Here is a 13182-nt window from a genome sequence, read left to right on the forward strand (position 1 = left end):
AGATTATCAATATAATAATGCAGAAAAAATAATGTTCATATCCATATCATTCCCCTCAGTGTTTCTCTTGTAACTGAATGCTGCCTAATTATTGAAATAATAAATAAACAGTAGGTTTTATTCCACAATAATACAGTAAAAAAAAAAAAATAATAATCATGTTGGTATTGTTAACTAAAACTACAACTATTAATATTTTTTCATTAATTAAAATAAAGTTTAAATAATATGAATAATAATTATTAGATGAAAATCAAACAGTTAAAATTAAGTGTAAATTAGAATAGTTCCTTTGGCAAATTAATGAAATAAATTAACTTCAAGGTTTAAAATTACTATAACTGAAATACAATTATATGAATAATTGTTTATTATTCATAATTATACATGCTAAATTTGAAGCAATGAAAGTCAAGCGCAATCAGTTTTGGGATTGATTATTTCTGAAAGTAAGTGGTTGGTTTTGGTGTAGCAGATGATCTGGTTATTGACTCATAAAGTTGAAGTCTGTCAATATTGCATAATTTCCAGTGTGTGTGTGTGTGTGTGTGTGTGTGTGTGTGTTTGGATCAGAAGCAGAGAGAGAAGGATATCACTCACCTTTCCATTGAGACTGGAAACTTCTGCAGAACAAACACACCATTGATCATCAACAACTCAATCAATCATAAATCAATCAATCATCAATCAATCATCAATCAATGATTTGAAATCAGACCTTCAGAAAGCAGACGTCACTGGCGTTCATCATCTCCTCCGTGTCTCTGATTGAGTGTGAAAGAGCTGAGATGTGTGTGTTGATCTCCTCCAGCTTCTCCTTCATCATCTGCTTCTTCTGCTCCTCTTCCTCTCTCAGTGCAGTGATTGTAGCTTCTTCTTCATCTCTGAGAAACTGATGAAGCTTCTCAAACTGCTGTTTAATCTGACGCTCCGTGTGATCAGCTTGAGACTGAAATCAAACCACATTCTATACCAACTGGGCCTGTGTGAAAAAGTATTTGCCCCCATAGTTACTAATTCCCACTAATTTCTGTGAGTTAATACACACCACACACACCGGCTGTTTGTCCTCCAAACAGAAGAGTTTGAGTTTCTCACTGTGTAAACTGCAGATCTCCTCAGATCCTGATGAACTAACCTCATTCCTCTCCTTCAGGAACGACTCGCACAGGTTTTTTAACACTAGATTAACTGGAGGATCGTGTTTTGAGGATCTTCTCCTGCAGACGGGACACTCCTGAGTTCCTTTGGTTCTCCAGAACTGATGAAGACACTCTTTACAGACACTGTGACTGCATGACAGAAACACAGGAGTCTTGAAGATCTCACAGCAAACAGGACAAGAAAGCTCTTCTGCCAATACTGTTAGTTAAGCCATGTTCACTGTCTAAACTCCAACAATCTGAACTTTAGTCTCACTTTCTGAACGATGGTTTCAGAAATGAATCACAGAGAATCACAGAGGTCTGCGGTTTGTTCAGAAACAAATAAGGTACATGTAAGATAAAGTACATATATGTGACAGAGATGTCTGCGTTTACGTCAGCGTCTGTTCTTTCTCACTTCATTTCATTCACTACTTTCTTATAAAGTGCACTCAACTGCCATACACTATATAGGGATTAGTGAACGAGTGAGTGATTTCAGACACAGCAAAAGAGACATCAGGATTTCTTCAGGTAAAACTTTAACAAACTGTATTCAAAATTAACTTGCTTTTAAACGTTAAAATACAATGCTTTTCATATTTTCTTCATAAAATGTCTTCTTGCATACATATGATACATATGAACATGTATTGACACAGAAATGTAGTGATTATACCTTATATGCATATAATTAAAATCTACTGTGTTTCACAGTCAACATAAGCTATGGCTTTTATGCTTTTAATATCCAAATCCGTTAAAGGATTTTTAGGCTGCATTAATTAGTTAAACCGGAATCGGGAACACTTCTCATAACACCCGATGTACTTGCTACATCATTAGAAGAATGGCATCTAAGCTAATATTTGTCTGTTTCTCTCTTCTTCCGAGGTCACCGTGGCCACCAGATCCAGTCTGTGTCCAGATCAGAGGGTCACTACAGTCACCCGGATCCAGTATGTATCCAGACCAGATGGTGGATCAGCACCTAGAAAGGACCTCTACTGCCCTGAAAGACAGCGGAGACCAGGACAACTAGAGCCCCAGATACAGATCCCCTGTAAAGACCTTGTCTCAGAGGAGCACCAGGACAAGACCACAGGAAACAGATGATTCTTCTGCACAATCTGACTTTGCTGCAGTCTGGAATTGAACTACTGGTTTCATCTGGTCAGAGGAGAACTGGCCCCCAACTGAGCCTGGTTTCTCCCAAGGTTTTTTTCTCCATTCTGTCACCGATGGAGTTTCGGTTCCTTGCCGCTGTCGCCTCTGGCTTGCTTAGTTGGGGTCACTTCATCTACAGCGATATCATTGACTTGATTGCAAATAAATGCACAGACACTATTTAAACTGAACAGAGATGACATAACTGAATTCAATGATGAACTGCCTTTAACTGTCATTTTGCATTATTGACACACTGTTCTCCAAATGAATGTTGTTCAGTTGCTTTGACGCAATGTATTTTGTTTAAAGCGCTATATAAATAAAGGTGACTTGACTTGACTTGACTTTTAGATAAAGCAATAATAGATGGCACTCATGGAGGTTGGAAAACAAAGTTCTTTATTAAACACAGAATTGCTTTTAATAAAGATTTAAGTGCAAAAGAAAAGTCAGTAGCGCTGACTGTTTCTGTCAATGCTAAGTTTTAATTTACAAGGTTTGTGATAATGTAAGAAGTAGTTTAAATGTTTTGCCACTTGCTTGAGCAACTTAATATCAATCTAGAAGTAAATGTAAAAGTAAAAAGCATTAGATAATGTGTTTCTTATATTTATTGCATTTAAACATGCCTATGAAAGATTGTATTAGCTACTGCACTGTGTAAAAAAAAAAAGAATCACCATGCTGAAAAAGCATCTTAGGTAACAATGTTTGTGTCACGAGGTGCGTACTGGACAGAGGACTCGGATGCAGAGTTAGAAAAAGAGAATCTTTATTCTCACCACAAAACACAAAATAACATAAACAATAACGAAAAGCTCTGGCGCACACAGATCTCCGAGCTGGCCGGCACACTGCGGACCACTCGCGCTGCCGGATCTCCGAATTACGAATCCTTTGGCACAAGAACAGAAGGTGAGACTGATACTGAGAAACAGTGCAAAACATGGGCAAAGACAAAACAATCTACTCACGACCACAGACAGAAAAGCAGAGACATATAAAGGGAGTGAGGGAATGAGCGACAGGTGGGGAGAATCAGCTCGTGATCTGCACAACCCCGCCATGATTAGCGCTGATTGCCCAGACCACGAGCTACTGAACAGACAGGACAACACAGACCACAGGGGAAGCTGAGACGGCACCCTGCACCGTGACAGTTTGGATTTGAAGTCAAATAATGTGTAAATGTTTGTAGTAAACAACCGTGGATCAGTTGAAGATTCCTGTGTGAAAGAAGCAGTGCTGGTTCTGCACTGCTTGCGTACCGCACATGGACTGCATGCACACTGCAAACAGAGTATGTGTGAACCTGGTGTAAAAGGTCGTCTCACATACAGCTCATGGAAAAGCTTTTGAGCAACAGTTGCACGATTGTAAAAACATAAAATGCAGTGCATAATCAAACATTTAGGTGAGATACTGCTATCTGTGATCGATGATCGGTCTCAAAAATGCTGATTTGGAGCACCCCAAGTCAATGGCTACCACCAACTGTGTGGTTACCAACATTCTTCAAAATATCTTCTTTTGTGTTCAACAGAAGAAAGACAGTCATAAAGGTTTGGAACAACTTGTGGTTGAGCAAATGAAGACTAATCCTTTAGTTTCTTAAACTGTGACGCAGGGCGAAATTAGATTTTGAAATGGGTGAATGAACAGCTACATTAAAATTATGTCATAAGGTTATCATTTTAAAAATGAAGTGCATTTCTTATTTGGTAAATTTATAACAGATGCAATCGTTGATAGAGTGGATCTATGTTGGTTGATCCATATGAAGTGGTTCAGCCAATATTGTTTTTTGTTGTTGTTGTTTTTTTTTATTCTAATTCATTTGAATATTCCTTTGTTTTAGTAATGCAAAACCACCAGTTTTTTATTATTGCTGTAAAAAGAAGTGTACAGCAAATCGGTCCACCTGCAGGTGTTGCATGCAGCCAGCAGTCTCAGGACAATCAGTATGTTCTTTACCTTCCCCCTCGATTGAAATCTTTTTCCAGGGTATTACAATATGACTGTAATGAAAGTAAAGGGTCCATGCTTTACAATTACTGTGTACTTGCACAACAGAATATAGATGTTCATCCTCCTTTGTGTTTCACATCTTGCATTTTGACACATTTCAACATTTACAGTTGACACATTTGGCCTTGAAAAGAGGTAAAACCACCTACATGAATTGTAAACTGAAGTAGGAGACCTTATGAGAAATCTGTTATTTTTGTATCCAATCAGTTCTGAGTGTTTTGGATCTAAAATCAATGAATATGCATAACCAGAAGAGCATATAATCTGTTTATAAACACATCAGGAGGACTTATGGAGGAAGGTATGAACTCCTCACCACAGTTTGACTGATACACACTGGTCTTAGTCTTCTGTACTTTACTGTGATTGTCAGATGAATGAAGCAGATATAATAAGATCATATTAGCATGGTACAGCAAGACAAGAACACATCAGAGTCAGGATGATGTGAGTTTATTATAGAGATAAGAAAATGTTTGACATCATTCTTTGATCCGAATATCCAGGATATAAGAATATACAGAACTTTATAAAATGAAACAAAAGAGCAGTTTATATATGTTGAAATGAGCTGACAGGGTTTTAATAGACAGGAATCTTAATAATGATCTGTCTGGTTTTATGCCATAAAATAATACAGGCAAATGCATGACAATATGAGATGAACCCTTTTATTCGCAAATAAAGCGTCGCTTCACAGAGCATGGCATATCATTCCAGTTGTTCATGTCGGGTGTAGGATCCAATTCAACACAGTCCTCATTTCCATTCACGTCATTCGGCTCACCTGTACGCCAAAACCTGAATAACATGTAGTAGATTTTCAGTTATTCAGAAGAGTAAACTAAAGCAGTACAGAAGCAAGAGTGGGAGTGAAAGAACAGAGAAGTAACAGAAATGAAGAGTTTTGTTGGAATGATTTGGGAATGTTTCAGCACTTACGTTTGATTCAGAGGTGAATTATCCACCCACTTCATGTGACCTTCATTCTCTAGGTCAGACAAACCAATCCAGAAAGTAAAATGCATCTCTTTGACTAATGTATATACAAGATTCTGTGTGGGAACACAAACAATGAATACATGTGATTCCTCTCATTCATTAACAGACACTTCGCTTATGGAAATATAATGTTCCTATATATGTATGATCAATATATGAAATAGTTTAAATATACTGAGAAAATATTAAATCTTAATATATTGTCTTAATATAATAAGGGAAGTCGTGGCCTGACGGTTAGCGACTACGACTCGCAATCGAAGGGTTGTGAGTTCGAGTCTCGGGCCGGCAGGAATTGTGGGTGGGGGGAGTGCGTGTACAGTTCTCTCTCCACCTTCAATACCACGACTTAGGTGCCCTTGAGCAAGGCATCGAACCCCCAACTGCTCCCCGGGTGCCGCAGCATAAATGATGCCCACTGCTCCGGGTGTGTTTGTGTGTGTGTGTGTGTGTGTGTGTTCACAGTGTGTGTGTGTGTGTTCACAGTGTGTGTGTGTGCATTTCAGATGGGTTAAATGCAGAGCACAAATTCTGAGTATGGGTCACCATACTTGGCTGAATGTCACGTCCCTGTCACTTTATATATTACAGTATATTTAATAATACTTAAGAAATTGAGTGCGACTGCTGTGGCTGTTGACGTACGACGTGTTATCTCTGTTATTGGGCGCACCAGAAAACACGTCAGCAGTGTCGTGAATGCACTCACAACCGACACGGAAGAGAAGACAATGCTGAATAAAGTAGTAGTTTTGCTATTTTTGGACCAAGATGTATTTTCAAATTTCTCAAGCATGATTTACTCAAAGTTGTAAGCTATTGATACAAAGTCATACAAAATAAAATTGGGATTATGATGTCAGACTTTGTTCTGTGTTTTGTTTCCTCATGTGCCTTCCTTGCCCTGATTTGGTTATCTTCCTGTTTCTGCTCCCTTATTGTTTCTAATTTGAGTCCATGTGTTCCCCATTTAGTTTATTTGCTCCCAGGTGTGTCCCATTAGTTTCTGTGCATTTAAACCCTGTGTTTCCTGTCTGCTGTTAAACATCATTCATCAGTTCCTGTGTTTGTTTCTCTTTGTTGGTGGAATTAAACTCTATGGAAGTATTATCATGTGTCTCCTTTCTCCAGTGAAGCATGACAGATAGACTGTGCCTTTATTTGTATTCATTAAACTGCAGATACTTTGTGTCTAAAAATTAATTTCTTTAAGTTAATATATATATATATATATATATATATATATATATATATATATATATATGAAAATAACATAATGAAGTAGTTAATAGATATAGAGTAGAGTGCAGTTACTGTTTTTCAAATAAAGTAACATGCAGCATAACGTCAGTGTTTGTTGTTTTTCACCTAAACTGAAGCACACACACTAGTCTTCAACACAATGGTGACCCACAAAACTCAACAGAAACCCTTTAAATCCCAACAAAACATTAATCACTTACAGATCTCTCAAGATTGCAGCAGAGGATGATTAAACAACTGCACAAATCGCTGCACTTATTCGTTTGACTTTATTTCTGTCATATGTATTTCAGAAGTTCTTATTTAAAATATAACAGAGTATCATTATTGATGATTTATTGAAAAGAAGAAGGTTTCCTGTAACTCACTGTTTATAAGACATTGCTGTTATGGCAAAATAAAAAAAAAAAAAAAAAAAGATTTAAAATTAATACACTAAGAGAGTGTAATCTGTTGGGTATTAATTGATAATGACGTCAAGTTGAAGTGTGGGTGTTGTAAAGAACTGTGCGCAATGAAGGATTGGAAAATCAGAACAATCTTTAGTTAATCCAAAATGTTATCAATATGTTATTCATATATATATATATATATATATATATATATATATATATATATATATATATATATATATAATGTTAATAAGGATTACTTGTAGAAACCCACCTGTTTCTGTGTACTTTTGATAATGACCAGATCACCACCATGATCTCTGCAAAACTGCCTGCTGTCAGACCAGTTCATTGCTTTCAGGCTGATGAAAAGCCCATCAGAACTATGCACATCTCCTAACAAAAAGACACAATGTTTAACTGCATACAATAATGACACAGGGGGAAAAAGTGCTATAAAATAACCCTGGTCGCCAGTAATGTACTGTTAATTTACAGCTCTCCTTCTTTACAGAATGTTACCGTAATAATACAGTAGAAGTTAATTAGATTCATTTGGAAAACCAATTGCTTTGAACCATTCAAGTATTTAACTAGTATTTTTATTGTGTTAATAATGTGCATTTATTTCATTTGAGTCCACTAAAAATGAATATTTCTTACTATAAAATTAAGCTGCAAATACTGCTCAAACATTTATTATACGTATAATAGTAAAATACTAAGTGCTAAATTTATAAATTCCATGGTGCTGAAAGAATGAGAAGTGACTGTTCCAGCAAGTTAGTTTGGTAGGGAAGAGTAATTGAACATTTGTGCAATCTCAGTCGGGTTTCTGTCCAATACGCTTGTTAAGTCATAACGTAAGGAAAGCTGTTTGCAAGTCCAAGCCTTTACTCGTTTCACATAGAATACTATCTCAACAGCCATTTATGAGGATTAGTCTTTGTGCTCACTGCATTCCAGACACAAATATTTGAACGATGTAAAAAAGATGAATCACAGTTTGGCTATCTGGGATGTTGGTATAGAGATAAAGGTTAAGATTTACATTTTTCAGTGTTATTACATCACATCATGATTGTATATTAGCACTGTTTGTTGTTTTCTGAAGGCATCTTATTTAACATTTGGACCCTTAATTAGTGACACATGACACTAGACTTACTAAACAGTAATATAATGTTGGAAAAAGTATCAGCTTCGACACTCAGAGATGGTCTGAAATCAAAGCCTGTACCCTCATTTACTATTTCCTACATTAAATTTACTATAATCTGCCCAATTGAGCAAAAAAATTAAAAAAAATAAAATAATAATAAAAAAATAAAAATAAAAAATAAAAACTCCTGGAGTGATTTTAGACACTTGAGAAAGAACATGTCATGTTACTATGAAAACTGAAGAAAAAAAGACACAAGACTGTAGCAAAAAAAAAAAACACAACTGACTTCAGACACAGTCTTAGATGAAATCAAATGAAGATAAAAGACATTCAATTTCTCAAGATCTGATTAAACATCTCCACAAACAGCTTCACCAGCTTCACTCATTACTAACCAGACTGACTTTATTTCTGTCAGATGAAGCTCTTATTGAGAATTACAGAGGTTATGTTGTTTTATTGAAAATGTTTTGCTTGAAGTTGCCATTATGGCAAATATTGTTCCTTTAGTTGGGCTCTTAACCCTTTACTTTTTTATGTTATTTTTATTTTTCTGGCTGCTTTTACAGTGTTTATATAGAACACATTTGTGATGGCAAAAGTCAAAAGAGAATGCAATCAGGTGAAGAAAGTTATGGATTGATGATGACAATCATCATGAAGTGATCTGATTGATTATCATATGTTTAATATCTGATAATATTGGTGATGTGCTCCTTTAGTCTTTAGACAGACATCAAGAATAAGCATACAAATCACAACAATGGTGACAACAACAGATCAACTCTGCAAATCACAAAACAAGATACTAAAAAGTTACAGCAAAAACAGCAAAAATAAAAGCAAATAATAAGAATAGAAAAATAAAAAAAAACACTAAGGTAATTCAGCTGCATAATTTATTCACACCGCAATGCATGCTGGGAGACATGGATGAGATGTGATTAGTGGTTCCCATGGACTAAACATTAGGATTTATGTTGATTGTCAACATTGTTGAGATTACTATCTGCAAAGTAACCATTAAAAAGCATTCAGGTTACATTAACACTGTTAGAGCTCATGCTGCAGAATCACAGGGCTATTATAATCAATAATACAAAATTAACTTAACCAGAGATCAGAATTTGAATAAGACCAGTGGTTCAGGTCATTACATGATAATTATGTCTTTATCTAAACATTTTCTTTTGACTTTTTTCCATAACAAATTTGCTTAATAAACACTCGGCTACAGCAACCAGAGGGGGGACAAAGTCAATGATCAAAAGCCAAACTAAAGACTAAAACTACTGACTGAATGGTGACACCAAACTATTATTCTCAATAAAACACCATCATCTGTTAGTTCTCAATGTGAGCTTCTATAGACATGACAGAAATACAGTCAGTCTGGGTCTGGGGTGTGTTGTACCTGCAGTGCATTACTGTGATTTGATTCGTCTTTATTATCTGTTTTAGTTTTTAAATCTAGAGATTTAAACTATGTTCACTATGTAACTAACAGTAATTAACACATTTATTAAAACAAATTTATGTAAGGTTTTTAACCAGTTTTGTAAGGTTTGTGCCACAGCGTCTCTTACTAACAGTATTGGTAATTATCAAAATAACAGTTTAGCTTCCTGTATTGGTTAGATCTCCAATATGCCTCAGCTCTTTAGTAACATTATTAAGCTATTTCTAATGCTATAATATAATTATTGCTGTTATCTTTTAAAGAAAGGCAGAAAACATAGTCAGGTGCTTAGTTTTTTTATTCATATACCCAATTAGCCAAAAAGTATATAAACAATGCCAGCAAGCATGTGAGCTGTTATCAAAGGCAAAGGAGGCCATTTTATTATTATGTGAATAAATACTATTTTGTTGTTTTAGTTTGTTATTTGCCCAATAAATGACAATAACAATTTTAGATTTACTTTTTTTACTACAGGTGGTCTAATAAATAGTTAATCACTGTATGTTTTCACAGCATTCAGGTATCACATTTGTTTGAAGGATATAGGGCAGAATGTGGAATAGTGTTTTTTTGACAATAAAATTTAAATTAAGAAAATATAAAAAGTTTTTTTTTTTTTTTTTTTTTTTTGATAAATTGATTGCATTCATGGTATTTTCAGCCCAAGACTAGAACCCATAACCTTAGGGTTAGGAATCAAACTCCCTAACCACTAAGCCATGACTCCACCTGCAAAATGGAAATTATTAAATTATCAAAAAATATTTATTATCAAAAATTATCAACATAATCGTTAGTTGCAGCCCTAATTAATTAAAATCTTTTAATTTGATTTCATCTAAGGATGTGGCTGAATTCAGCTGTAGTTTCTGTAGTTCTAGATCTCTTTTTAAAACAACACTCTACTTTAGTTAAAGGTCTTCATTATTTCCTTTCATTTTAAATGTTTGGCACACTGGCCTGCCTTGCATTTTACCATTTTTTACATTTGTGATTTTTTTCTTTCATTTTTTTTTTAAGTGTGGGGTTTATTCCAATTAAAAATTGACGCCTGTCTGATAAACTTTGATGTCAAACAAATAGCTGGTTTAGATATATAAAAACTTAAGTTAATTATTCATAAAAATGTGTAGATGGCACTTACTGGAAAGGCCAGCACTAAGAGTAGCGCTTACAGAATCACTGGCTTCACTCACTCCCACTTTCCCAACAATCCTGTATCGGATCAGGTAATGTTTGCCAAGCTCCAATCCATTCAGAGTAATCTCTTCATCATATGTTTCTATAAAACGCCATGGATCCTCAGCTCCAGACTGTGGTTTCACCTGCTTGTATTCCACTCTGTACTGCACTCTCTCTCTAGATGAATACTTCTGCAGTTTAAGGGACACAGCTTGGGTCTGGACATTCCTCACTATTGGTGGAGGCGGCTTGGACACAGGCTTGAACTGTCTGTCTGTCAAATTCCCCTTTTCATACAGATAAATGGAGGAGCCTGTAATGTTGGGATTGGATATGGCAGAAATGAAAAAGCGAATTCTCTTTTCATTTTTATTGGCCTCTGCAATCCTCCTGAATTGAGACGAGTTCTCTATCATATTTATCAAGACATTGTGATCACTGAACCACTTTCTGAAAGACTCCACAGAATAAAAAGCTATGTTCCTATCGTTAACCATGTCAGATTGCAGGAACTTCTTCAGGGTTGAAAGATATGTGTCTTCATACTTCAGAGATGTCAAGGTAAAGCACACCACTGCATTAACACCAGGATCAAAGAATTGGGTCATGATATCGACCTCAGAGTCTTTAATTTGAACCCCTTCCAGTGACTTGGTGAGAGAACTCAAGAGATAAAGTTCAGACTTTGCATCATCTAACCACTGGTTCAGCTTGTCAGCACTGAATGGAGAGCTCCTGTGGATCTTCAGGATGTCTTCCAGAGATTTGTCCTCCATCTTTCCTCCTCGAATAGCAGGCAAAACCCTGCCAACTTCATCCATGAGCTTTCTCCTGTATGTGCTAAATAATCTCTGAAATAGTTGCAGCCTCTCTTTGATGTCACTGAAAGCAGTGACCAGTGTATGTTTGAACAGGTCATTGTATGTCCTCTCTGCCTCTTCCAGCTCCTCGATTATACTTTCAGTGTCGGAAATCAGACTTGTGGAGATTTCTCTCTCTACCCGAGCTGCTGTTGCATTCAGAAGATGAAGAGGATAGAGCCAGACTTTTATTGGGACTGCATTCTGTGGATCCTTCAGCAGAGCGGGGAGCTGCTTGTATGTCTGAAGGGCCTCCATGTATGTGGTGGGGTTCTGCTGAAGGCGGACATCCCCATGAAACGTGCAGGTGATGTTCTCTACCTTTTTTTTTTCATCTGCTGTCATATTTACAGATCCTTTTCCCTCAATGGAATATGAAGAGATGCTCTTGACCATGACATTTAGGTTTCCCTCTATCTGCTGCTTGTTTTCCTCTTCTGATAGTGTGCGATCAAACACCATGGATGCCTGAGCACCGTACAGCACTGCCGTGACCACATGAGTAGCAATTTTCAGCTCAAACACCTTAGGGTAGGTGAAGTGGCCCAGCTGGGACATAGTGAGTTGTTCATATCTTGAGGTTTCACTGTAAAACATTGTAACTCTGGACTGTTGGTTTGAGGATTTGGTGTCCTGCAGAAACCTGCCAGATCCGTCCACCTTCACAAGCCCCGCCAAGAAACTGACCTTCAGAGAGGCGCTTACATCCAGGAGACTGGACTTACTAGAAATAGAATCAGAGCTGCTGAAATCCAGATTTGTCTCGGTCTGATGTTTAACGTCTAAGTTTTCCCTCAATGATTTCTCATCCCAGAGAGTAACCCCTGAAATAAAAAATGACTTTAACAGTTACTATATATATATATATATATATGAGGGAGGGATGTACTTATGTAAATGAAAATTGTAAACATGCATGTTTCATCATTATTTTTTCACACAAGCTAATTGCTGGTTTAAGGTAATTGCTGATTCAACTTTCTTTACGTAGGTACACCACCTGGAATGAAGGAATCGTTGCGGCAGTCGTAAAGCATTCCAAGAGACAGAGGTCTTCCTAGGGCTGCCACTTCTATTGGCCCTGATGCTGTGGTCATAATAAAGCAAAAGACAATATTTACAACACATTTTTCCATCTTATTATAATGTATACTTTTTAAGACTCTAGAAGTTCATTATAAAAATTATAGTTGCAAGCTCATTGCACAACAAAATGTGTTCAGAGCGAATACAAGATCAAGCTTACAACTGTCCATCAAGCACACAAAATCATATTAAATGCAAGATATTTTGAATATAAAGACAGCTTATTTTATAAATGTTCTTCAATAAGCGATTCAGGATCATACTAGGTAAGATTCAGTCACAGAACCCTAGAGATTTTAGTGCCATAAAGGGGGATATGGATAGATTGGAAATTCCCTGTGAAAAATTAAAGGACTCTCTCTCTCTCTCTCTTTCTCACTTTCACTTTCACTTCCGGTGCGAGCGTGAGTGTGCAGAGCGTGTG

The 13182-nt window shown here is 36.4% G+C and overlaps 2 protein-coding genes and 1 long non-coding RNA gene across 3 annotated transcripts; all 3 read right to left on the minus strand.

The window, feature by feature from the left end:
* Positions 1–583: 583 nt before the first annotated feature.
* Positions 584–1568, minus strand: LOC113080972 (tripartite motif-containing protein 35-like). Its single transcript, XM_026253044.1, has 4 exons — positions 1564–1568; positions 1058–1292; positions 719–949; positions 584–623 (listed from the first exon to the last, which is right to left on the minus strand). Exons 1-4 carry the CDS (start codon positions 1566–1568, stop codon positions 597–599), a joined length of 498 nt encoding a protein of 165 aa, XP_026108829.1. The 3' UTR covers positions 584–596.
* A 3481-nt stretch (positions 1569–5049) lies between these two features.
* On the minus strand, positions 5050–7360 carry LOC113080987 (uncharacterized). Its single transcript, XR_003282056.1, has 3 exons — positions 7278–7360; positions 5289–5401; positions 5050–5147 (listed from the first exon to the last, which is right to left on the minus strand). It is a non-coding gene; the product is annotated as an uncharacterized LOC113080987 (long non-coding RNA).
* A 3345-nt stretch (positions 7361–10705) lies between these two features.
* LOC113080973 (stonustoxin subunit alpha-like) lies at positions 10706–12769 on the minus strand. The gene is made up of 2 exons (XM_026253045.1): positions 12673–12769; positions 10706–12496 (listed from the first exon to the last, which is right to left on the minus strand). Exons 1-2 carry the CDS (start codon positions 12767–12769, stop codon positions 10740–10742), a joined length of 1854 nt encoding a protein of 617 aa, XP_026108830.1. The 3' UTR covers positions 10706–10739.
* Positions 12770–13182: the final 413 nt, after the last annotated feature.

Source organism: Carassius auratus, unplaced genomic scaffold, assembly GCF_003368295.1.
Source record: "Carassius auratus strain Wakin unplaced genomic scaffold, ASM336829v1 scaf_tig00032671, whole genome shotgun sequence".
Taxonomy (NCBI): domain Eukaryota; kingdom Metazoa; phylum Chordata; class Actinopteri; order Cypriniformes; family Cyprinidae; genus Carassius; species Carassius auratus.

What these genes read in the sequence shown, in the direction of transcription:
- LOC113080972 (XM_026253044.1), bottom strand. An exon ending in GTTTGGAGGACAAACAGCCG is followed by an intron (nt 950 to 1,057) that starts GTGTGTGTGGTG and finishes GTTTGATTTCAG; the next exon opens with TCTCAAGCTGATCACACGGA. An exon ending in GTGACGTCTGCTTTCTGAAG is followed by an intron (nt 624 to 718) that starts GTCTGATTTCAA and finishes TTTGTTCTGCAG; the next exon opens with AAGTTTCCAGTCTCAATGGA.
- LOC113080973 (XM_026253045.1), bottom strand. Translation starts at nt 12,769, where the DNA reads ATGACCACAGCATCAGGGCCAATAGAAGTGGCAGCCCTAGGAAGACCT. An exon ending in CAACGATTCCTTCATTCCAG is followed by an intron (nt 12,497 to 12,672) that starts GTGGTGTACCTA and finishes TTTTTATTTCAG; the next exon opens with GGGTTACTCTCTGGGATGAG.